We start from the raw sequence: 27235 nt of genomic DNA on the forward strand, positions 1-27235 counted from the left end.
TCAGCATATCAGATATTAGATGGCTAAAGAGACAGGAGCGAGATTTCTTTCCAGGATGCGGCCAATGTGACCAAGCGAGTTAAGGCAGTTTTAGCTTAGGGGAGTGGTCAGGGGTCTGACAAAAGGCCTCGTCATTCTAGTAGGTTAAGTGGTGCCTCGTCTAGAGGCAGGGATTCTTTTGGTAGAGGCCATCCTCCCATGCCGTTTCATTTAGCACTTCAGGATTTTCACGGTGCTTCAAGTGGTCGTGGCTCTTATATGCAGTATTCTAATCAACTACCCTACAGTGCACAACCAGCTCTTATCAGTGCACCTCCACTCTAGAGTTTTCAGGGTGGTTACCCAGGCCGTCAGGGTTAGTTTCAGGGTCAGCAGTCTTAGCAGCCGAGGTCTTGTTATACTTGTGGCAATTCGAGGCACATTGCTAGGTATTTCCCTCGAGCATCTAGCAATTCGCAGCATTAGGGTTCTCGTACCATCGACACCGGGTGTTCCACGCCCGCTCAGTCAGGTAGAGGTAGGGGTTAGATAACTAGAGGTGGAGGTCAGGTTGTTAGAGGTAGAGGCCAGCCAGCAGGAGGCCATCCCAGGGATGCAGTTCAGAGTGGTGGGGCCCAGCCCCGATGTTATGCTTTCTCGGCCAGGCTTGAGGCTAAAGCATCCGTGTCGTTATCACAGGTACGGTTTCAGTCTGCAGTAGGGATGCCTTAGTATTATTTTACCCAGATCTACTTATTCGTATGTACCATATTACTTTGCTTCATATTTGGTTGTGCCTCGTGATTCTTTGAGTGCTCCCATGTATGTGTCCACACCGGTGGGTGATTTTATTGTTGTAGATCGTGTCTATCGCTCAGTGTAGATCTCCTACTTCTCGATATGGTTGACTTCGATGTCATTTTGGGAATGGATTAGCTGTCACCTTATCATGCTATATTGGACTGTCACGCCAAGACCGTGACCTTAGCCTTGCCGGGATTACCTCGATTGGAGTGGAGAGGGAGTCCTGGTCATTCTACCAGCAGGGTTATTTCCTATATGAAGGCTCAACGTATGGTCGAGAAAGGGTGTTTGGCTTATTTGGCTTATGTTCGTGATTCCAGTACGAAGGTTCCTTCTATGGATTCTGTACCGGTTGTTCATGAGTTTCAAGAGGTATTTCCTGTAGACCTGCCAGGGAAGCTACCCAAAAGGTACATTGACATTTGCATTGATTTGGCTCAGGGCACTTAGCCCATTTCTATTCCGCCATATCGTATGGCCCAGCCAGAGTTGAAAGAATTGAAGGAGCAATTGCAAGATTTGCTTTATAAGGGATTCATCAGGCCTAGTGTCTCACCTTGGGGTGCGCCAGTATTTTTTGTAAAGAAAAAGGAAGGATCGATGAGGATGTGTATAGATAATCGGTAGTTGAACAAAGTCACCATTAAGAACAAGTATCCATTGCCGAGGATTGATGACTTATTTGATCAGCTTCAGGGCGCCAAGGTGTTTTCAAAGATTGATTTGAGGTCTAGCTACAATCAGTTGAGGATTAGGGCATCCGATGTCCCTAAGACAGCTTTTCGTAGTCGGTATAGGCATTATGAGTTTCTGGTAATGTCATTTGGGTTGACAAATGTCCCAGTAGCATATATGGATTTGATGAACCGGGTGTTCAAACCCTATCTAGATTCCTTCGTGATTATTTTTATTGATGATATCTTTATTTACTCCCACAACCGAGAGGAGCATGAGCAGAATCTTCGGATCATTCTTCAGACCCTGAGAGACGTCTAGTTATATGCTAAGTTTTCGAAATGTGAGTTTTAGTTGAGTTTAGTTGCATTCTTGAGTCACGTTGCATTAGCAGAGGATATTCAGGTGGATCCTAAGAAGATTGAGGCAGTCAAGGACTAGACCAGACCCATATCAGCTACACAGATCTGGAGTTTCTTAGACTTGGCGAGTTATTACCGTCGGGTTTTGGAGGGGTTTTCATCTATAGCAGCCCCGATGACCAGGTTGACCCAAAAATGGTGTCCAGTTCAGGTGATTGGACGAGTGTGAGGCGAGCTTTCAGAAGCTCAAGACAACTTTGACTACGGCGCTGGTGTTGGTGTTGCCCACAGGTTCAGGGCCATATACAGTATATTGTGACGCATCTCGTCTTGGACTTGGTGCGGTATTGATGCAGGGTGGCAAGGTTATTGCATATGCTTCGCGACAGTTGAAGATTCACGGGAAGAATTATCCATTTCATGACTTGGAGCTGGCATCCATTGTTCACGCGCTAAAGATTTGGAGATATTATCTATATGGCGTGTCGTGTGATTTTTAGTTTGATTTGCTTTTTCACATTTTTATTAATATTTACAATCCATAAACATTGGATAATACTATAAACATGATTCTTCCTTCAATAAATTAGCTAAATAGGATCAACAATTTTACACTTACCATTTTCATAAATTTACGATTTATTTTCTTAGATTCTATTTTATAACTCAAATATATATTTTTAATATTATTTACGTAAGTTTTAAAAGTTTGCGCACATTGGTACAAGGTACACGCGTATCGCGCGTACATTAAAACTAGTTGTATATAAGTTACATCAGCAATCTTCGCAAAGGACCAACATAAAAGTTTCCACTCTGCACATTAAAAGAAGTTTATAAATTGCACCACCATTTATATTTGTTTATCTCAAAAAATGGTTGAAAATTGTTTAAAATGATGGCACCAGTAAATGGAAAAAAAAAAAGATATAAGAAGAAGATTATACAACCAAACAAGAAAGCTTCTGAAAAATACAGCATCACAACATGTGAGATCGAGAAGAATATCCGATAATTTAACTTAAAAATATATCCCAAGACTAGTGCTTTTTTTTTTTTCATCCAGTATCCGATATTCATATTGGCTCCCGATTAAATATGGATTTGCACCGAAAATTTTTATATTTAGGATTAAAGTGCTCCCTAACAAACACAACTTCTACCAAAAGCTCGAACCTGATACCTCTGGTTACGGTCTTACTAACTCGACTCCATACTAGTGAATCTATTCTCCAAATTATTGCAGTACTTTGATAATAAAATTACATTTCCCGTGGCTTAGAATTTAAGGACTTGTTTCCCTCGACTTCCTTGTTTTCCCATTGCTTTTTCAAGAGCTGTATGAAAATCATTAAGGAGTCGTTTGGTAGGGTGCATAAGAATAATGCTGAATAAGGTGTATTAGTAATGTTGGTATTAGTTATGCTTGCATTAGTTATGCTGGTATTAGTTATGCTGACATATTTCTTATCCATTGTTTGGTTTGATGTATTAAAGCATTGCACAATTTCTAAAAGAATTGTTTGTTTACAAAAATGCCCTCAAAACCAGTTCACACTCTAACTTTTTAAAAGAAATATATGTTGAGAAATATTTTTATATGAAAAAGTTTACAAAAAATTATTTGATTTGTCTACCTATATTGAAAAATAAAATTAAATATTTATTTATAAAAAAAATATGCTAAGTATTTATTTATTTATTTATTAGGGGTATAATTTTATTTCTCACTATTTGGATTATTTTGAACTTGCATTAATATACTAACTAGCATATTTTAATCAAACATAAATTTTGAAGGACAATTTTGTCTTTAACTAAGCTAATGCATGCATTAAAACTCATTGCATTACTAATACCATTATTTTTTATGCATTGGTACACCGTCAAGAATCAAGATAATGATATTTTGCTCAAATATCTGGAGAACTAGTACAGTCTCACCTACCCCAACCCCAAAAATAAAAATAAAAAAGAGAAGGAAAAAATTCGACATAATATCTCACTTTATCTCAGGTCACTTTACTATCACAAAACAATTCACATGTTTTTTTTTCCTTCCCTTTTTTTTTGTTTTTGGGTTGAAACCCCATCAATTATTAGGGTTTCTGTTTACTCGTGGTAGTTGTACAATCATTTAAAATATTTAGACTTACGAGGTATCAGGGTTCCAGCAAATTGTATTAAATAACATCACATTCATATTATTTGTCTTTTAAGATCTCTACACACCCTTACAAAAAATTAAATCATAAGAGTATTAGTTTAAATTAACATTTACCTCTATTAAAATGTCTCACATAATTAATATTTCACTAATTGGATAGTTAAATTTGTAAAAACTATATTTAACGGCATCTTAATTTTCTACAAGGTCAAATATTTCGAGACAAATTTAATTTATTAAACGACTAATATTTGGCGAGGAAAAATGTATTATTTTGTTCATCAAAATGACTGATAAATGTTTTGGTACTCCTTTTGCAAAATGTTGTTTCACTTACCATCACCTCTCCGACCTTCTTAGGCTAATTCTCTACTTTTGCTGACCCTTGTACTATATTAAAAAGTACTTCCTCCGTTCTATTTTATTTAAATTTTTTTCTTCTTATTCTGCTGCAAAAATAATTACATGTTTTATATTTCTTCAATGAAAAGTTTTTACAAATTTTCTTACATTGAACCATTCCTATATCATATATGTGTACATGTAAATACAGGTACCATATATATTTTATATGAATATATGGATTCATTTTGTTCTTTTTAAAAAATAGTTTTAGTTGACATGTTTAAGAACACAAGTTTCAAAAATATTATGATATACACATAACTGTATGACATTTTTAAGATAAAGAATTTTAGGAGTCTTTAATTGTTTCTTAACAATACAAACTAAAGTTAAGGAATTTACTTCTTATTAATACGCTTCATTGTCCAAACTATCCTTTCACGTGAATATGACTTAGGAATATAAAGAATGAGTAGAAAAGAACTTACTCATATTTCAGTTTTCCAGCACGAGCTAGGGCCAAGAGATAATCGATCCAATCCCTATATTTTGCTTGATCTAATTTCCATTCTTGTAACCAGAATCCTTTCAACGTAATATCCTGCAACAAAACTCCCATTAAATATTTTGGCATTATTTCTCCGTTTTAATTATAGTCAAACCTTCTATAATAGTCTCATTTGTTCCGATATTTTTTAACTGCTATAGTGAAGTATTGTTATAGAGGACATATATTATAACATAACATAATAATCGGTTCGGAGAAAAATTTGACTTTTGTAGTGAATGACTGTTATATGGAGATATTTTTATATATAGGTCTGATTGTATATAACAATAAAAAATAATTAATATTTATTAATAGTCCCATTTCTCGGTTTGAAACTAACCTTGAATATGAAATATGAAGTAGAAACAGTAACAGGTTCTTTCGACATCCCTTCATATGTAACCATAGTACCACCTTGCCTGAAAAGAACATGCAATACAGTTAATTATAATTAATCGCTTATAATTGAAAGCTGAAACCTTCAACTTAAGAAGAAAATAAAATTAAGAAAAGTTGTCTCACTTCAAGAATTTCACAACCAAAGTAGCAGCATTGCCACCAACACAGTTCAAACCCAAAATAGGTTCAGATATATCACCCAAGAACATGCAATCAAAAAAAAAAAAATAATAAACTAGAAGTTAATTATAATCAATTTATCATCCATGAAATGTAAGGTTAACTTTGTGTATGATAGGGGTGGCAAATGGCCGGGTTGGGCTGAATTTGTGCGGTCAAGATTGGTTAGGTTAATAAATGGGTCATTGCCCAACCCAACCCTAAGTGTACTTGGGTTAAGATGGGCTGAGTCAAGATGAGCTAAACAATGGGTCATAACCCAACCCGTCCAACTTGACCCATATTTTAGAACCATGCTCATCTTGCATAAAAAAAGTCTTTTACCTTAAAATGTGTAAGTTGAAAATTTTTTGGGGGTGGGGGTAGGGGTAGGAAGGGTTGGGGCAGGTGGGTAATGCAGAAAAACGAAAAAAATAGAAAACAGAAAATTAAATTGTCACCCCTATTGATTACAAAGTTAAATCCAATATACTAATAACTATATGGGTCCAAATCTGATCAAGGGGACCTCGCCTGAAATAAAGAAATCAAGAATCAATTAGGCCGAGGTCGTACTTAAGAAGCAACACTGGTGAGCCAAGTAGCCAATGTCGAGGTGGAGTACTCAGATCGGTCAAAACGGCTAGTTTTAACAATAAGATATTTTAAAGGAATATTCAGAGGAATATTTTCCGTATTTTGTACTTTCATTTGGTAAGGGATGTATCCATATAAGTAGGAATATAGAGAGAAATAAGGGGCATGTAATATTCATTTTGATAAGTACTCTCTAGAAAAATCGACTTTCAAGTAACTACAAACATTATCTTTACACAAGATTTGATTTGTTGTTTATTCCAACCTTTCTCACATCAGATCCAATAAAGTATTCAATATCCCCACGTTTTGTTATCTTACATCACTGTCAGAGGGAGAATCGTCCACCTCATTGAACATTTGAGTGAATCATTCCCTTTATTTACATTTATTGACATTTATCATATTTATTGCTTGTCTTCATCCTCTCATTCATTCATAACAATATCATTAAACACCCTTTTTGGCATTTAACAGCTTTAAATGCGGTTTTTAGACTATTACAATCCATCAATCTTGGATCTAGACTTTATTATATTTAACTAGAATTTGCACATTATCATTTATTTAAATAGTTTAACAAAAAGGCTTAACACTCTTTCGTCAAACAATTTGACGCCGTCTGTGAGGATTTTCTAGATAAAAGTTTTAGTTTTTTTCTAGATCTAAAAAAAACGCAAAACGCACAAAACTTTGCAAAATCTCGTATCTCGTTGTTTGCACATATCTGACATGGCAGACAATGGAGAGAAAAAAAGAAAAGCGATAGCCGATCTCACCGCCAATCTCTTAAACACCATTAATGAAACTCACGGAGAGGACGAGGAGAACGTGACACCAAGCGCCTCGCCTAGGCAAAGTGATTCACCCTCCCCCCTCATGGTAGCGTTACCACTTCTCATGGAAAGAGAGCCTCTACGTCTACCACAGAAGAAACACCACCAACGGTAAAAAAGCTACTAGAAGCATGGCTAACGAATATACTGAACAGTATACTCGACAAACCCGCTCAGAGGGTGAGCAGAGAGAGTGTGCGAGTCGACATCATCGCCACAACCAATGAGCAACACGCCCAGCCTCCCTCTACAGGTATCACTCACTCTGTTAATGATGGAGGTAACGACACCCTCACTCCCATCCTTAGAAAAATGGAAGAAATAGAGAACGAGAACAAAGCACTCCACGACCAAATGAGAGAGCATCAAGAAAGGGTAGATAAGATATCGGGCCCCCCATAACTCCTACCAAAGCGGGACGCCAGCCGGTTTGTGGAACAACCGTATAACGACGAGGTCGCACCACATAATATACCAAAAACTTTCAAAATACCACTATAGTTGAAAATATATGACAGCACGACGGACCCGGAGGATCATGTGACCCACTATGTCACTGCAGTGAAAGGCAATAACCTTGCATAAGAACCGACGAACGGTATGACGAACTCGAAGAAAGTATCATCAGAGGCAACTTCGCCCGAGGGCGAGAACAACATCAGGGGCAGTCCAAACCACCTTCCCCAGTTCGAACCATTCAGTTGATCATTGGAGGAGGCGACGACGCATCCATCAACAGCATAAAGTTCACCACCACTCACAAGCTCAAGTGGTCAATCACCTATGAAAGGTATGACGAACTCGAAGAAAGTATCATTTTTGATGAGTCGGATACCCACAGTTTGGTCTTTACTTACTATGGCGCCCTTCTCATTACTTTATGTATTTTTGACATTGATGTAAGACGTATCATAGTTGTTGATGGAAGCAGCGCGTGCATCATCCATCCTCGGGTTCTCACCTAAATGAAGCTCGAGGACAGGATAGTGCCATGTTGCATCACGTTAATAGGTTTTAACAATGCAATTGAGCGGATATATGGAGAAATCACGCTGCTTGTCTTGGCCGGCGGCGTCACCCTAGAGACCACATTCCACATCATGGATGAGGATACAGCGTATAACGCCATCATAGGCCTACCATGGATACACGCCATGAAAGTTGTCCCCTCCAGTTTGTACCAAGTCATTAAATTTCCACCCCCTGGGGAAATTGAACATCGACCCATTTTACCCCCCCCCAGTAAGGCAAATCATACGAAAGTTCAACTCTGCAATAAATGATGCAGTTCGTGAGGAGGTTGAGAAATTGTTAGTGAACGGTTCTACCAGAGAATCGAAGTACCCTCAGTGGGTCTCCAATGTGGTCATGGTAAAAAAGAAGAACGGTAAGTGGAGAATGTGCGTGGACTTCACGGATCTGAATAAAGCCTGCCCAAAAGACTCATTCCCGCTGCCCCACATCGACCAACTCATCGACGCCACAACCGGGCACGAACTGCTGAGCTTCTTGGATGCCTATTCGGGCTACAACCAAATCCTCATGGAGGAGGAAGAATAGGAAAAAACCACCTTCATCACCCACCAGGGGACGTACTACTATAGGGTGATGCCGTTTGGGTTAAAAACCCGAGGGCAACGTACTAGAGGTTAGTGACCAAAATGTTCAAAGATCAACTCGGCAAAACCATGGAAGTATATATAGACGATATGTTGGTTAAGTCAAAAAGAAAGGAAAACCATATCAACCACTTGAAGAAGGCCATTGACATACTCATAAGGTACGACATGAAATTAAACCCCGAGAAATGTGCTTTCGGCGTGACATCTGGAAAATTCCTCACCTTCTTGCTATCTCAATGAGGCATCAAGGTCAACCCTGAACAAATCAAGGCTATAAAAAGAATCCCAGAAAATCTAACCAGCAAAAAACAAGTGCAAAAGCTGACCGGTCGGGTAGCCGCCTTATCAAGATTCATCTCGCGGTCCTCCGATAGGTGCCACAATTTTTTTTGGCATACTCAAAAAGGATAATGTACTCTAATGGAATGCCGAGTGCATCAACGCCTTAAAAGAACTGAAGGCCTACCTATCTTCGCCACTGTTACTCGCTAAGGCAGAACCCGGAGAACGTCTCCTTGTCTACTTGGCCATGTCCAATGTCGCTGTAAGTGCAGTCCTGGTACGAGAAAATAAAGGTACGCAATCTCCTATCTATTACATTAGCAAAACTTTGGTCGACACTGAAATGAGGTACCCCCACCTCGAGAAGTTGGCTCTGGCCGTGGTCGTAGCTTCACGAAAGCTTAGACCTTATTTCCAGTGTCACCCTATCTCGGTGGTCACGACCTTTCCTTTAAGGAATATCCTGCACAAAACCAAATTGTCGAGCAGATTGGCCAAGTGGGCCATAGATCTGAGCGAGCATGATATAACCTATCAGCCGCGAACAGCGATAAAGTCGCAAGTTCTTGCTGACTTCATCGCCAACTTCAGTACGAAGATAATGCCCGAGGTCAAAAGGGAAACCGCCAATACTTCCGCCAACATATATGGCCAATAGGTTTTGTATACCGATGGTACTTCTAATGCATCAGGATCTGGACTAGGACTCGTGCTCGAGGTCCCAATAGGCAAAATTGTCTGCCAGTCTATACGATGCCCTGATATGACTAACAATGAGGCCGAGTACGAGGCCATGATTGTAGGTTTAAAATTGGCACTCAAGTACAAAGCACGGCGAGTCATCCTTCGATGCAACTCGTAAATCCTCGTCAATCAAGTCACAGGGATTTTCCAAATTAAGGAGTAACTGCTACAAAAATATCAGGTCGAAATTTACAAACTATTACTCGAGTTCGACGAATGCGAACTCGACCGAATACCCCGAGCGTAGAACATTGAAGCAGACGGCATCGCCAAACTGGCAGTGGCCACCAAAAGCATAATCGGAGAGGGGGACGTGGTAACTCTCCTCCATTCATCACTAGACCAAATCGAGGTACAATCTATAAATCTAACTTGGGACTGGCGCAATCGTATTATCTCATACTTGCAGGACGGAGTGCTCCCACCCGACAAAAAAGAAGCCAAGATGCTTCGAATGAAGGCGGCCAGGTACAACATCGTCACGACTTGTACAAAAAAACATTTGGTGGTCCCCTAGCAAAGTGCTTAGGACCAAATCAAACACGGCGCGTCCTCGAAGAAGTACACGAGGGCCACTGCGGAGCTTACACCAGCAACCGAGCTCTCGTCAGATGCCTCATACGAGCAGGCTACTCTTGGCCCACGATGAAAAAGGAAGCTACCGACTTCGTCAAAAGATGCGAGCAATGCTAAAGAAGCAACATTGGTGAGCCGAGCAGCCAATGTCGAGGTCGAGCACTGAGATCGGCCAAAACAGCTAGTTTTAGCAATAAGATATTTTAAAGGAATATTCTCTGCATTTTGTACTTTCAGTAAGTAAGGGATGTGTCCCATATAAGTAGGAATAGAGAGAGAAAGAAGGGGCATGTAATATTCATTTTGATAAGCTCTCTCTAGAAAAGTCAACTCTCAAGTAACTACAAATATTATCATTACACAATATTCGATTTGTTGTTTATTCCAACCTTTCCCACATCTGATTCGATAAAGTATTCAATATCCCCACATTTTGTTACCTTACATCAATGTCAGAGGGAGAATCGTCCACCTCATTGAACATTTGGGTGAATCATTCCCTCTATTTACATTTATTGTCATTTATCATATTTGTTGCTTGTCTTCATCTTCTCATTCATTCATAACAATATCATTAAACACCCCTTTTGGCATTTAACAGCTTTAAATGGGGGTTTTAGACTATTACTATCCATCAATGTTGGATCTAGAATTTATTATATTTTACTAGAATTTGCCCATTATCATTTATTTAATTAATTTAATAAAAAGGCTTAACATTTTTTGGTCAAATAGTATCATTGTAAAATTATTTTCTATTACATTAAAGTAACACAAAATTTAACCAATATAATCAAAGTCACGTTGATGGGTATGTTTTGTTGCTATAGTAGGTAAAGTACAATAATTTAATTTGAGAAATTCTTTTTGACTATACTATCATAGTGAATAAGTAGGAGATCTTTGGAACAATGGTAAAATTGTTTTTGTGTGACCTATGGGTCATGGGTTCGAGCCGTGGAGTCAGCTACTGATACTTTCATCAGGATAGACTGCCAACATCACATCCCCTAGAGGTGCGATCTTTTCTCGAACCTTACGTGAACGCAAACTACTTTGTGCATGGAGCTGCCCGTTCACTATCATAGTTGATAAAATTTAATAACTTTATTGTTAGTTAATACAATTCAGTTACTTTAATATGACAAAAGTAGTTTTGTGACTTTAATTCCTAAAATTTTGTGACCGTGCGTGAAAATTATCAACTCACATACAATCAAAATGAAAATTAAATGAGTTTTAGTACTCCCTCCGTTCACTTTTACTTATCCATTATATAAATATATTTTCATGTTTACTTGTCCACTATACTAAATCAAGAGAAAAATATTTTTTTTTGTTTTACCTATATTATTAACTGCTCATTCCCCAAATCAATTCCCAAAACTTTTAAAAATACTATCATTATTATGAATAAAATTGTAAAGTTCAAAGATGACAACTAAAAGTATACTAGGGAGTATAATAATACCAGGAGATTTTGGCACGTTTGACATCCAACTCTTTCTCAGTAAACACCTTATCAGGACCAAGTTTCATTAATCTTTCTTTAACTTCATCAGATCCTGGCTTATCTCTTATGATATTAATGCTATGAATTCCACGAAGTCGAGCTAGCTGAATAATACATTGCCCCGTAATGCTTGTGGCTCCATTTTGCACAATCGAGTCTCCTATTTATGGAAATTAAACACATAAATTAATGAGTAAAAAAGAGAGGGAATTAAACAATAAAACACTAAGTAATTAATTTGACAAATAATTAACCTGGTTTTAAAGTAACAAACTCATCGAGCATTCTCAAGGCGCTCACTGGATTAACAGAAACAGTGGCAGCATATTCTATTGGGGTGCTTTTATCAATTTTGTGCCACATACTTTGTTCTTGTACAATGTACGTTTGCCATGACCCTGAGCACAACATAAAGACAATATTAATTATATTATCGCATTTAATTTATATATACTGATTGTGCAAAATTTTTTGACATTTAGCACAGTGTAATGTAGCTGGTTGTCTACTTTATTTAAGAGTTATTAATTACCCTCATTATAGACAAATTTTTGGTGCTACATCTTTAGTGTTATTTGATGATAGTACATAAATATTTTATACCGTCAGTGTATATAAGCTGCACTAATCTTACTTCCTGCAGAGTAAAAGCAACTCACCATGGACTTGTGTTACGCGCACATATATATATATATATATATTCAAACATACGTCGTGCATCTATTGCTTTGGTATAAACAGTAGGTGTGTATAAGTTTTTACCGAAGAGTGAATCTATGTAATATTGTAATTATAAGACACATAAAATATTACCTTGAATATAAGGAAAACGTATAACCAAATCTCCCGGGGAAAGAGCCTTAACAGCAGAGCCAACAGAATGTACAATTCCCACCCCTTCCCCTCCACCGACTGTTGGTAGTGGTGACCGGTCTGGATATACTCCTGTTGATCAATTAATTATTCAGCAAAATACATGGGAAAAAGGTTAACTATATTCTAATAATATTCAGATGATAAGATGAAAAATGCTAAGTTTTCTATTGCAAAAAGATCATTAATAAGGGACCAGATAAATCAAAGGTAGAAATATAATAATGTATCATTTTCTTTGTGCTAGAAAGAAAAGAGTATACACAGTATATCACATAACATGGAACAGGGAGAGTACCACTCCCTCCGTTCCAATTTATGAAGATATTCGAAATTTGTGATCCTAAACAAATCAAAAAGGGGTTTAGGAAAAGCTTCTTATTAAGGGTAAAATTGTAAGCAAATGCGGATTTAGGATTTGAGTCTTATGAGTTCCTACCGTAATTTCAGATTAATATGCAATAATAACTGGGTTCACAATTAGATATTTATAAATATTTAGTGAATTTTTAAATATAAATACAGAGTCTACACAAGAGTTACTGGTTCCCGGGAACCCGCATTCTATGCTCTAGGTCCGCCCCTGATTGTAAGTTTAAACTAAATTATTTTCAAATTGAGAAAATGAGTCATTCTTTTTAGGACGGACCAAAAATGAAAGAGGTTCACATAAACTGAAACGGAGGAAGTATTTTTTTAGCAAAAATAAAAATAAAAATGAGTACTATTTCACATAAGCCTTTCTTTATGAAATATACGTGATGTGCAACAAAAAGAATTAAAAAAAAATGCCAACTTATAAATTTTGATGGCTTTTTATCTCCATTCTCACTAATTTTTAGGGGTGGCAGTTTGAGCCCGAGCCCATTCAACATACCCAATTCGTTTAAGGTTGGGTCGGTTATTGTTCGATCATTTGTTGAATTGTCCATCTTGACCAACTCATCTCAGTTCATCTAAAGTTGGGCTGATTTTAGCCAAAATTGATTTACAAGTAATTTTACTAAAACATATTTAAAATAATTTTTTTTTGTTTGATATGTTGTATATGACCAAAACAAAAGAAAAAAGTTTATTTTGGTAATTAAACAACTTATAAGAAAATAACGTTCATTATTTAAAGATTGGTAAGAGTTGAGCGGGTTGCGCTATTATCCAAAATTTAACCCATATTCACCCCATACATCTCAGTCTAAGTAACTTTTGGACGGATCATTAACCCACTCATTATTGACTCAGGCTATTTTGACATGTCCAAAACTAGTCCAACCCGTCCATTTAACACCCCTGGACTAATTGCTATAGGCAAGATGATATGAGTCAATTTGTCTCGAGCGCCATTATATGCTCAGACCTCTCTATAACAGCATTCCTATATAAACAGTACTTCATTATAAAAGCCAAGCTTTTTACGAAATCAATTTTTGTGTTATGTCATAATATGTGTTCTTTATAACAACAATTTGCTATAATATCAAACAATATTCGGAACAAATAAGGCTGTTATAAAGAGGTTTGATTGTATATTGTTTGACTTAAAAGATATTGAAACTTTTTTGAACAAATCAATCAGAGATGAAAGGGTAAATCTTAGCCAGACATAATAAATTTCAGATCAAAGAACTAACAGCATGAATCATACGTAGGAATAAAGAGAATATAAATGATCTTATTGAGATTTAAAGTTGTATCTCCCATCAATCGATGAGGAGATTGCTTTACATACTTTTCTAGAGATTCATTCTTCTCTCTCAAGAATAATAGAAGAGAGCTATTTTGGTTTTTTTCGAGAGATAGCTGGAGCAGCCCCCTTTTTGAAAGCTTTCCCTTGCTATATATAGTCATGACATCCTTGCCCTTTGTTTGGCTCGACGTCCTCTTGCCTCCAATGGGTCTTAGTCATGATTTTAGGCGCCGTTCTTGTCAACTCGTCGGATGCCGGGAAAGGGACATGGAGCGGGTTATATTATCTTTCACTACTCGGTCACTTAGGCGGGATGTTGGTCAGCTCGGTCGTGATGATCATGTTTTGACCAATACATATATTACACCGAACATAATCAGAATTGGTGATTAACTGACTTGGCCAATGCAATGGACACACTTGAACGACACCTCAGATCCAATACGTACTTAATAAATTTAATTCACACTGATTGTGTAAATATTTGCATAAAATTTTAAATCTTTTCTAAAATACTTACTTACCTCTTACCTTATATTTTGGTATGTTACTTATGAGAGCGAAACAGAAAAAGAATAAAATATTTATGAAATCTCTCGAAACAACCAAAGGGTAAACACTCAAATTTAATAAAAACGAAACTAAGCAAACATATGTTTCAAACCCGATTGTAATTTAGAGAAATATATATTTTTAGTAACTCCTAAAAATAACAACCATTAAAATATATAATTTTTTGTGTCTATGTATACTATATATAAAAAATATACATATTTTATATACTTTTCGACTAATGAATTAGTTTCAAATGACCAGTCAATTTTGCATTTTGTCCATTAATTTATCCGATACTATATAAGGATAAGTAACAATACATTTATTACAACATTGTGGTTACAATTTGGCAAGGATGCTTCCAATTTTAAGTAATTGGCAAAGAATAATTTTTAAACCTTTATGACTTTACTATTATAGTACGTAACATTTAGTTACTTTAATATCACTGAAAACATTTTATGACTAAATTGTTATAGTGGATAAACTTTATTGACCATAATTAACTATCATGTAACTGTTCGCTTTACCGTCCAACAATGTATCACTGGAAAAAAAAAAATTCTAGTCTCCTAATATAAATTATTGATATATCATTAAGTAAAATCTCTTCTGATCACATGCCTATTGTATCAAGGAGACTGATTCCTATTATGGCCTTTTTAATCAATAAAACAAAAACATCTAATGTCTTTTATATATATATATATATATATATATATAGTGTCACACCTCCTTTTTACCCGATGAGGGGTATAAGGGAGTTTTTTTAATTTAATTGACATTAATCGAAATTGAATTATTTATTTTATTTCAGAGTCGCCACTTGGAATAATTTATGGTGTCCCAAGTCATCGGTTATTTTTAAAATCTCAAATCGAGGAAAATTTGACTTCATTTAAAGTCTGCGAAACCAGAAAGACTAGGTACAGAATTCTGTTAACCCGGGAGAAGGTGTTAGTGTCACATCCTAAACTACCCCCTAGACGTGACTAGCACCCAGCTAACACCACTCGTCAGGCGAACCAATTCCTGTACTCTTAACCTTTTATATAAGTACTAAAAGAAACACGTACATGTCCAAATGCATTAAATATTACTAAATATGAAATAATTATTCGACTAAAATTATAATTTATTTATAGATCTAAAGAACAGTCAAATAATAAAACTCTAACCCAAATTTCATACTAAGACTGTGGAGCATCTAATAGAGTAATAGAAGTTTAAGTGACGGGCATGCAAACCCACAAGAAATAATAGACATAAGATAGGTAGAGCTGAAATAGCGGCCTCCACGAATAATGCGGCGGCTTACCTCAGTAATAGGATCCATTCAGCGAACTCGTTAGCCACTAGCCTCGCCCTCAGCAACAGTATCTGCATGGACATGCAAGTAAGGAGTGAGTTATACGTAAATATAATCCAGTAAGATCCTCGACCCGCCACTCTGAATACCTCTGGGACAAGTGTTAGAAAATACAAACATACAACAAGCACAAAAATAATATACATAGAAATCTTTCACCATATAATTACTCTATAAGGTCCAAACAATTATTCAACAACAATACTATATATATCTCAACACAATCTACCCTAAGGACTTGCCATTAACGGCAGTGCAGGAAATTAACCAAACACCCCGAGTCCACGACAACATACACAATGCCCAAAATCTACTACGGCGGCATACACAATACCCTAATCTACCACGGCGGCATACACAATGCCCCAAATTTATCAGAGTAAGGTTTCTATAGAGGTTTAGACTGGTACCCTCAAGCTGACAACTTGAGGGGGAAAGGCACGGAACCGTCGATTGCACCGCTGATCGACTAGTTTTACCGCAAATACGCATTTCCGAATTTAAAGGGTGATATATAGGAAGAGTGCAAATACTCATCAAGCGTTTCTATAGGATTGATTATGCTTGGAATATGATGTTGTGCATGATTTATGCAATAATAAATAGCATATTGTCACGTATTTGCACGTTAAAATGATAAATGCGGTATTTAAATTATTGAAAGACAGTTAAGAAAGAAAATAAAGAGACAAGTCAGTTTTAGGAAATAAAGGAAATCATGAATGCTTAAGAAATAGGCAATAAAATACAAATAAGGGGGAAAGGGAAAGAGTGCACATGTATTAACATAACAAAACATGCTTAAGATTAATTCATAAAAAAAAAACTTCGCTATGGTAAGAGCCTAAAATATCCCCATTAGAGTCACCATGCTGTCGCGCCCCCTTTTTTCTTGCGGAGTCTGGGTTTCGACATTTCTTTGGGACAACTCATTTCCTTTTGGGAATTGGATATGGAATTTGAAGAGTCGCCACCTAATGGATTTAAGGTGCGTTAAGGCATCTAAAGCAAATAACTCATAAACCGGTTTGCATTACCAGAGATTGGGTAAGGGCTCGAAATAACCTTGAGGGGAAGGTGTTAGGCACCCCTCGAGGTCCACAACGATGGGTCCTGGCCAAACTCGAATTAGGTGAATTAGTCTTATAAGCAAACAAAGAAATTTAGACAAATAGATATTACGTTTAACACAAGGGGTAAAAGGGGTCCTAGGTTTTTTAACCTATAGGATCAATTTTGTGCAATACTTGGTAATCGTCCCCAGGTTGGGGTGCTACACATAGCATTAGCGCACAGGTCATCATATCCTTTACTACCCGATTACCCTCCCCTTATTTATTATTACCTAAGCACTCTAATAGTATCCAGTACATGCGTTATGCGTGAATTATCCGTCCCTTGCCTGTGGTCCTGGAGGTTTTTAGGACCTTTATTTAAGGAAGTTCTAGACTCGCCTATGTTGTTTAAAAGGAGAAAACTAAGCGACAAACAAAAGTCAGATAGGACTATCAAATAAAGATGCAATTAAAGGCTCATATCTACCTCCACAAATAGACAAACAATTGCACGCCTCAAACAAACAGTTTTAAGCAATTTAAAAGTCCTATACCAGGATATCTAGATGAGCACAACATATGCAACATTTTTATTAAAGCGGGCAGCAAATATCTAATCAGTTTGCCTACTGATTTTATTACTTCTTGAATCTGGACAGTTTCAAGTGGCAGAAAAATAACAGTTTTAAACCCCGAACTCATGCAAACTACAAGATTTCCTAAATGATAAACGGACATGATTTTTATAAACCAGGTCTCTAAGCTGTAAACTGATTACTAATTTTAGCGGCTGATTTTATCTTAAACCCTGTAGGCATAATTTCTAAGTGCTGAAACATGTTGAAATCCTATATGCATGAGTTCTAAGTGCAGAAACTGATTGTAAAACTTATAGACATGGTATCTAAATGCAGAAACTGATTTAAAACTTTATAGACATGGTATCTAAATATAGGAACTGATTTAAACCTTATAGGCATGACATCTAAATGCAGGAACTGAATTAAAACCTTATAGACATGGTAATTAAATGCAAAAAGTAATTTAAACCTTATTCGCATGGTGTCTTAATGCAGGAATTGGTTTTAAACCTTGTAGGCATGGTTTCTAGGTGAGTAAAGCATCAATCAATTGCCAAGCGAACATCAACAAGGAAATTCCTAGAAACATGATTGCTAATGCACGCATGAAGGTTTGAAGACATGACTATCGATGCAAAATTGAGTAACGACTTAGAAGCAGGTTTTCTGATTATGAAAATTCAGGATTCAAGGAATTAGATGAGTCATATAGGCATGGTTTCTAATGCACATAAGTAAACGAACATTGAAGCAACCTATAGGCATGATTTCTACCCGTTCCTAACAAAATATATAAGAAGCCCTCCTATTTTTACTAATAACCCCAATATCTGTTTTACAAGGAATTATTATTACAAACCAAATATAAATGAATTACAGAATAGAACTGCTATACTATAGGGAGCCTGGATAAGTCCAAAAGTATTCCTGGAAGCCATGCCTTCGACCAAGTCTGAAATATGCCAATATTCTCATAGTACATCCAATGGTTTTCTGGTGCGTTAAAGTTCCCAAAGGCCTCAGGGACTCTGGGAAATGCTCACACCAAATAACTTTTACAGAAATATTTTTGTGAGCAAGTTTTGGAGAGCTAGCCCAGTGTGTCAAAGTTCAGAAGAGTCTCATGGACTCCTAGGCAGTGCTCACACTATAGGGGCAGGACCCTAGATGTTCTAAGAGTAGGAGTTGAAAACAGTTTGGATTTTCTGGGGTAAATAGGAACAAACAGATTCATTTCAACACTTGGGATTCAAACAGAGATTCCAGTAATCAAACTGTAGCTTGATTCCTCAAAAGTCCTGATTGAGAACAACCGGTGTCTGGATTGGTATAGTACTAAACTGGATCGAGCATGATGAAGGAGCGGCAACTTGTCACCGATGATCGAGCCAGGTCAGAGCGGGCCTTCGAGGGATGTGTTCATCATAGATCTTCGGGACAGGCACTTGAAGAGACCTATGTCGGGGGTTCTGTCCCTCTAGGAGGGTTTGATTGAGCGAAGGTGGTCAGGCGTGATGCCCGGTTTGCTTATTGCCGATGCCACGAAGGGCGAGGCTGGGGCTGGTAGGCCGTAACCCTTTAGGGGTGGAGCGTAGATTTTGCCACTTTGTATTTTGTTGTTTATAGAGCATGTTTGTAGATGGAGAGCGCACCTTTCGTGCATATATAAAATAAGATAAATCTTTAAGTTTTACGTCCTTTATATCTCCTCCCGTATCACCTTTTATCCGATGGACTGGTTCCCGTGTTTTGGCGGGATCCTCGTGGGTTCAGAACTGATCATACAGGCCCGGGAGCTTTCAAGCGTGATCTTTGATACAAGCAGGCGTTGGGGCCTCTATGTTCTGCCCAGCTGTTTTTAGGCTCAGTTTCTGAGTCAGGCCTTTATTTGTCCTTCGATCTTTTGTGCCCGAGCGGGTGGATGGTTATTGCTCTCATTTCTTTCCCTTGAGTATTTCGTTGTTTCAGCTATTTTGGGTCTCGTCTCTGAGTCGCGTTGCGATTCGAGCTTTAATTGACCCTTAAGTTCTTTCCTGCCTACATGGGCGGACAATGATGGCCTTCATTTCTCGCCCTCGGGTGTTTTGTTGTTTCAACTATTTCGGGTCCAGTCTCCGTTTCGCGTTGTGATTTGTACTTTAGTTGACCCTTAAGTTCTTTCCTGCCTGCATGGGCAGACAATGGTGGCCTTTGGTGTTTCAGGTCAAAGTGACTATACAGACGTGTGGCTAGGAAGCTCACTTGGTCGGCGACAGTGGCATTTATGCCGTGCCTTTAGGCATATTGCACTTTACTTATTTCGGGTCCAGTATCTGAGTTGCGTTGCGACTCGAGCTTTAATTGATGCTTAAGTGATTTTGATGTTTAGACCGGTGATAGTGCTTCTTACGCTGTTTTTGGCCGTTGAGACCTTTCAAAATGTGGCCTGGAGGCTTGCATAGTTAACTATTTTGGATCCGATCTCCGAATCAGGTTATGATTCGAGCTCATTTTAATCCTCCAATTGTCAATTTTCAAGCTGGAAACAATGGCTCTTATGCTATTTGGTCGTAAAGACCTTTTAGTGTGCGGCCTGGAGGCTTGTTTAGTTGGCGATTATGGATCTTACGCTGTTTTGCCCGTAGGCTTTTTGTAGGCTTTGTTTTCCGCTCATTAAGGTCTTTTGAAATATTTTTTCCTGACCCGTCGTTAATTCTGGAAGAACCTCAATTTCAAGTCATTATCGGTGATGTTTTGAGCACCTCGGAAGGTTCATAACTCCTAGACTGAGTAGGTCGAATCCTTGTGATTTGGAGCTGACATGGTCGAAGCTCGTTTTTGCCTGTTGAGGGAAGCCTGTTTTAACCGGTTCTTTCTGAAGTATATTCGAAGTAGTGGCTTGCGATTTTTGTTTAGCGACAGTCAGGCGTCCCCGAGTCGCGTTAATTTGGTTGTATCTGTTGTTTTGACCATAGTCATATGTGTTTGGCCAGAGCCGTTTTTGATCTAGAGTGATAGTTTAGGCATCTACACCGAGGGTATGCCCTTTCGAGACTCTTACAAATGCGACGTATAGCCTAAACTTCGGGATTTTGAATTTCATGCTTGTTAAGGTCTTACAGTTTGTCAGCATGTTAAGGTTTTATAGTTTGTGTTGTTTTGTAGAATAGATCTGGTTACACTGAGTCTGCCCGCTCGGGGTCTTACAGTTTCGGGTTTCTCAGTGCATGGCGATTAGCGACAGTCCCTGAGTTATTTTGCTTAGGCTCAAAGGCCGTTATTTGTGAGCTCGATGTTACCTTGCTGGGGCTTCATGAGCTCGGAGTTCCAATTCTTAGGTCGTGCGGGTACCAAATTGTTGATGTAAAATCTCCGGGCGTTTCGGGATGCATCTGGCGAAGGGGTTCCTGCCGGGAATATGTTGTGATTTCCTCGCTTGGAGAACGGGGTGCTGAAAGACATTCTTCGATCCATTGTCATAATATATATTGTTCCGTTGAGTCGACATCTATCGGGTCGAAGTCGATCGCTCGGAGGTTTGTCTTGCTTGAATTTTTTTGTGATTTTAGAGCTTCGATCCGGAGGCCGTCAGAGTGTTTGAACCGCTGGCGTCTGTTCCTGAGTTTTCGGGACGTTCCTGGTGAAAGAATTTGTTACCCTACTCTGAGAAGGAGTTCCCTCCCCCTAACCCTTTTTTTTCACAAAAGGTATTTTTTGATTGCTCGATACAATAGTACATGCTTTTGCTGACGGGGCCTGACTATATCGGCCATTTGGTCCGATACATTGTTTTCCTACCGGAAACCTCATTTGGCATTTTTCAAAAACTCCTACGAGCGGGCAGCTTTCCAGGAGGAATGCCCCTTGCTTATTCAGAAGTCAGTTGTAGGGAAGGTCTTGAATAATTTTTTGCGGAGTTCCCCTTTAAGTGGTTCGCAAACGTTGCCTCGTTAAAAACCTTGCCGGTAAAAACCCTTCTTTTGGGATAAAAACTCGGTCGAAGGAAAAGAGTGAAACGGGTGCGCCTTTGGGGCTGGAGGTCTTGAGACAGCACCAACGTTCTGACAGCTCTGATTGAGTGCCTGCACGAAGGTTAATTCCGAATTCGAAATAAAAAAGGGAAGTGGTCGTACCTTGAAACGAGATATGCCGGCGATGCCTTAAGGTTGGTCTATTTATAACTACCCGAGGGTGGAGATGCGGCGTAGGTCTCTGCTTTGCTTTGTCAAGTTCGATCGGGGGCGAGACCTGGTTTGCCCGTTGTTTTATTCGGGGGCGGAGGCATGAGCTTTGGTACCACGTCATATATAGCGAACATTTCCCTTGCCGCGTATTGTTCCTTGTAGACGGTTTTGATTCCGTCCTTTGTAGGAAATTTCACCACCTGGTGGAGGGTGGATGGTACTGCTCTCATGCAGTGTATCCATGGCCGCCCAAATAAGGTGTTATACCTCATATCTCCCTCGATGACATGGAATTTGGTGTCTTGGATTGTGCCGGCCACGGTAACTGGAAGGACGATTTCTCCTTTCGTTGTTTCGCTCGCCATGCCATTGAGGACCCGAGTGGCGGGCACGATTTGTTCGAGTAGCCCGAGCTGTTCTACCACCCTCGACCTGATGATATTGGCCGAGCTACCTTTATCCACGAGAACACATTTTATCTGAAAAGAATTTACAAGAAAGGAGATTACCAGGGCGTCGTTGTGGGGTTGAGATAGGGCCTTGGTGTCCTCTTCGCTGAACGTGAGGGCGTCTTCAGGGATATATCCCCGAGTCCATTTTTCTCTAGTGATGGATATTTTTGTTCTTCTCATTACGGGTTCTTGCCGGGAATCGGCGCCCCCCATGATCATGTGGATGACGTGTTACGGCTTGTTTGCCTCGTTTTTCTTGGTTGCCTCCCTCTCTCAAAATTGATTTTTGGCCCGATTGCTGAGGAATTCCTGAAGGTGTCCTTTGTTGAGAAGTCGAGCTACTTCTTCTCGTAGTTGATGGCTAATCCTCGTACTTGTGATCGCGCGTGTTGTGGAATTCGCACACTAAGTTGTAATTTCTCTACGAAGGGTCTGACTGTATTGGTTTGGGCCACTTGGCATCTCTTATCTTGCTGATAGCGAACACAATGTCCGATACATCTATGCTCAAGTTGTATTCCGATAAGTGGGGCATATTTGTTGGCACTATGTTTCGATTGAACCTGGTTCTATTGGAGAACCCTCAAGGGTCCTGTCCTCGATCTATCCTCCAATCGCTGCGAGGTAGGTTGCACCTGGGGGCGTTCCTTCTGTCTTCGAGGTACGGCTGGTACTTTTCTTTGCTTGGTTTCGATTCTTTTACCAGGAGTTTGTTTGGGTGTACTGAGCCCGAAGGGGCTCTCAGTTGGTCGTCCTTGTCCTTGATCTTTGATTGGTACCGGTTGTGGACGTCCGACCAGGTCACGGCCGGATATTCGATTAGGTTCTACTTTAGATATTTCGAGGCCACCGAGCTTTATTCGTTCAGGCGTTGGGTGAAGGCCTGCACTGCCCAGTCGTCGGAGACTGGCGGCAGCTCCATCCATTCTATCTGGAAGCGGAACACGAATTCTCGCAGCATTTTGTTCTCTCTTTGCTTGATTTTGAAAATGTCAGACTTCCTCGTTGCTACCTTGATGCTTGCTTTTATGAAGGAGTCTGCTAACATGGAGAATGAACCTATGGAGTTGGGAGCCAAGTTGTGATACTACATCATGGCCCCCTTCGAAAGCGTTTCTCCGAATTTTTTCAGCAATACGGACTCGATCTCGTCATTCTTTATATCGTTGCCTTTTACTGCGCAGGTATAGGCAGTGATGTGTTCGTTGGGGTCGGTGGTACTGTTTTACTTAGGGAGTTTCGACATTCTGAACTTTTTAGGAATGGATTTCGGGGTCGCTTCCTCGGGGAATGGCCTCTGTATGAACTTCTTCGAATCCAAACCTTTCAGGACCGGGGGTGCTCCCGGGATCTGATCCACCCTAGAGTTGTAGGTCTCGACCTTTTTATCGTTGGTTGCAATCATTTTCTCACCCAATTCGATCCTTTTGGTGCGGTCCTCGAGCATTTTTACTATGGCAGGTTCGGCTATTGACCCGTTATTGCTTGATCTTTCGGGTATCTGCTCGGCGGGGTGAGCTATTTCTAGTGCCGCTGTGCTAGAAGTCTTCGGATGACTTTGCAACTGGGCAATGGCCAACTGTTTTGCCTGTAAAATTCAAAAATAACATGAAGACTAACTTCCTGTTCTTCTTGGGCCGGGGTTTTTTGAGCTTCGTATCGGTCGTTGTGTCGTATGCACCTGTCGGTGTGAGAAGTTTTGTTGACTTGTTGTGCGTCCTGTGAATCCATGTCTGCTAGAATCGATCCGGGCGCGTTATCGGGGTTCTGTGGTGGTGCTCCGGTGGCTGGGACAACTACGTCGTTTTCCCCGTGGGTTTTAAGGTTGTCATTCTCGACTCCGTTTACCGAGCCAAACATTTTGACCTGAAATTAAAGGATCTTTGGACAAGAAAAAGTATGAAAGATAATGTGCGTTTGTGCAATGAAACCAGCAAGAAAATAATCACTATTATTTTTAGCCTCACGGTGGGCGCTAAACTGTTTACCATGAAAATGGTAACAACAATTAAATTTGTAAATGGAATTCTAAAAATACGTGATCTATTCCCGAACTAGTTGTTAGAGCAGTTAATGCTAATAATATGGAGTTTAATGATGAAATGTAAGCTAACACGAGATAGTAATCGAACCGAAGGGCCTGCTGCCCGGGTGTAGGTCTGATCGATGGGGGACCTCGAAGTCGATGACAGGGTCGAGTTCGAGCTATCGGGGATAGTCGGGGATGAGATAACAGTTAAGGATATAATTAAACAAGGCTCTTCATAGCCAATACTAAGCAATATAATGAAGAACAGGCAAGAGAGTAATGGATATTAAGATGACTTCGGGCCAGTACCAAGTGATAAACAAAGAACAGACAAGAAGGTAATTAAAGCTAAACGGCTTCTAGCCAGTAAGGGCAAGCGAGTTAGAGAGGAGAAAGAGAGAGGAGATATTATTGCACTTGAGTAAAATGGTTGAAGCTCTGCCTTTACAAGGTGTTAGCGACTCCCCTTTTATAGAAAGGGGGAATTCCCAACTTCGTACAAGATACGTTGCGTGATAAAAGAAATAGGATGGGACAACCGGCTATCTTTGCGATGTATTCGTAGGCTAATGTCGAGCCGCTTGAATAAACCTGATCGACCCCGGGTGCATTCCTTGGGAGATCCCTACGTTCATCGGGGCTTTAGTCAACATTATCCTTGGCAGGGTACCGACCGATCTTGAGGGAAGTGACTAGCTCGAGATCCCGGTCTTCCGGGATCACCCTTCGAGGTATTCAGTTGAGGAGAAATCAGCCTCCCAAATTTCACCGTGCACAGCCGTGTATTTTTTTCTTCTCCCACTGTTTGCAATGTCAGACTATTGAAGAGTAGAAGTCCACAATTGAAGGCCACTCAAAGTTTGGCTTTTGAAAATAGGGTTTTTTGAGTTTATTAGTTGTTTGGATTGGGTGTTGTTCCAATTGATTAAAAATATCAAAAGGAGTTCAAAATTTAAATTTGAAGTGATTTGGAGTAGATTTGAGCCAGATTTGAGTTAAATTTCAGAAAAGACGCAAGGTAGAAGACGAAGTCAGTTTTTGTATAATTTTGTATAATCTTGTATGATAGTGTATATGAGTGTATAAACACATCTTATACACTATTATACACTTTTATATACCTTTATATAAGCATCTGTAGATGAACTTCTTTCACGATTTTCAGTTACAATTCTTGTTCAAAACCAGTCCAAATCTCCATTAAATGACTTCAAATTTTATATACAACCTTCTTATACTATTTCTAACAAGTCTAAATAACACCCACTCTAAATTTCTCACAAAATCAAATTCGAAATTTAAACCCGCATATTTAAACATGTTAAAAATCTAATTTTCATCACCCAAATGGATTTGGTTTGTTGAATAATATTTGAGTCACAGTTATTGATTCAAAAATTAACTTAAAAGCTTGAGCAATCTTTTTAAAAAATTAAATAGTAATTTCGAAAATCTATTGGAGTTGAATGTTGATTATTAGCCTATTATGTTAGGGTTAGTTGGTTGTAAATTGAAATATGAGCTATAAAATTGAAAAGTAGGGAGCCCAGTTGTTCTTATGTGAAATTTTCCCATTTCTTTTTGGTCCATTCCAAAAAGAATGACCCCTTTCTAAATTTAGAAATAATTTAGCTTAAACTTTCAATTCTATCCTTAATAAAAAGCTTTTATAACCACACAAATACTCTGGATCCTTTTTTGACTTGTTTAGGACCACAAATTAAAAAGTCTTTACTTTTTCTTAAACTACGTGCCCAGTCAAACAGGTTCACAGAAATTGGAATAGAAGGAGTATTATTTTTTCCTACCACCATGCATTGCTCATATCGCGACATACACAAGAATATTGGCGAGTGTATTTATTTTTATTTTCTAATTATCCTTAAATTTATTTATATTTCCTAAAATAAGAAAAAGTATAACTTATATACTTTTGTCTCAAAATACTTAGTACTTTTTTTAGTTCTTTTGCATTGTTATTGTATTGGTGGAAAAGTGGACTTACTACACGAACTAATTAAATCTTGATATGTGTCAAGATATTCAGGGGTAGATCCACGTGGAGGGGCATGAGGTACGTGAATCAATGCTCCCCTCCTTAGACTGTGTACTACAGTGGTATTTATCGGATAAAGTGTTTATAAATCCATGTCGGAACCCATGCCCTCAAAAGAGCATTTGGTTCAGCGGTGGCTTCGCGCACCCTTGGCCCCTAGGTCCAATGTTCAAATCCTATTCCTTATGACCGTAAAGCCATTTTTCCCATAATAATGGTATTTTACAATTTTACCCATAATAAACATTTCCAAAATCTTGGGAAATGATTTGAGGAATGTGTAATTAACAATAAGGGTAAAATAAAAAAAATTATCTTTCTCTTGATTTAGTATAATGAATAAGTAAAAATAATAATATACTTTTAGTGTAGTGGACAAGTAAAAGCGAACGGAGAGAGTATTTGATTTCGTTCAGGGGGAGCCAGAAACCGAGGTACGGTGTGATGACCCAAAAGGTCACCTCGTATTTTAGACCCAATTCGGGGTTCCGAGGCCTTCAAAACCTCATCTTACTTCTCCTTAATTTGCGTGCGCAGGCGGGGCGCGTTTTCGGAAAGCCTTTATATGAAAAAATTTGAGAAATAATAAGTTTTGCCTTTAAAAGTGATTTTAGTTGATTTCGGTCAATTTTTTGAGTGAACGGACCCGCACCCATATTTTGACGGTCTCGGAGGGTCCGTAGTAAAATATAGAACTTGGGGTATGCCCGAAATCGAATTCCGAGGTCCCTAACCCGAGTAATGAATTTTTATTAAAAAAATTTAAACAGAAAACTAAGGATTTAAAGAAATTGAATAATATTTGATC

The 27235-nt window shown here is 38.7% G+C and overlaps 1 protein-coding gene across 1 annotated transcript; it reads right to left on the bottom strand.

Moving 5' to 3' along the window:
- Positions 1–3098: 3098 nt before the first annotated feature.
- Positions 3099–23268, bottom strand: LOC142172722 (enoyl-[acyl-carrier-protein] reductase, mitochondrial-like). Its single transcript, XM_075236395.1, has 9 exons — positions 23046–23268; positions 19448–19462; positions 12424–12555; positions 11865–12008; positions 11577–11770; positions 5405–5490; positions 5223–5301; positions 4821–4933; positions 3099–3207 (listed from the first exon to the last, which is right to left on the bottom strand). The coding sequence occupies exons 1-9, from the start codon at positions 23266–23268 to the stop codon at positions 3099–3101; spliced, it is 1095 nt and encodes a 364-aa protein (XP_075092496.1).
- Positions 23269–27235: the final 3967 nt, after the last annotated feature.

The sequence above is a fragment of the Nicotiana tabacum genome, chromosome 18 (assembly GCF_000715075.1).
Source record: "Nicotiana tabacum cultivar K326 chromosome 18, ASM71507v2, whole genome shotgun sequence".
Lineage (NCBI taxonomy): Eukaryota > Viridiplantae > Streptophyta > Magnoliopsida > Solanales > Solanaceae > Nicotiana > Nicotiana tabacum.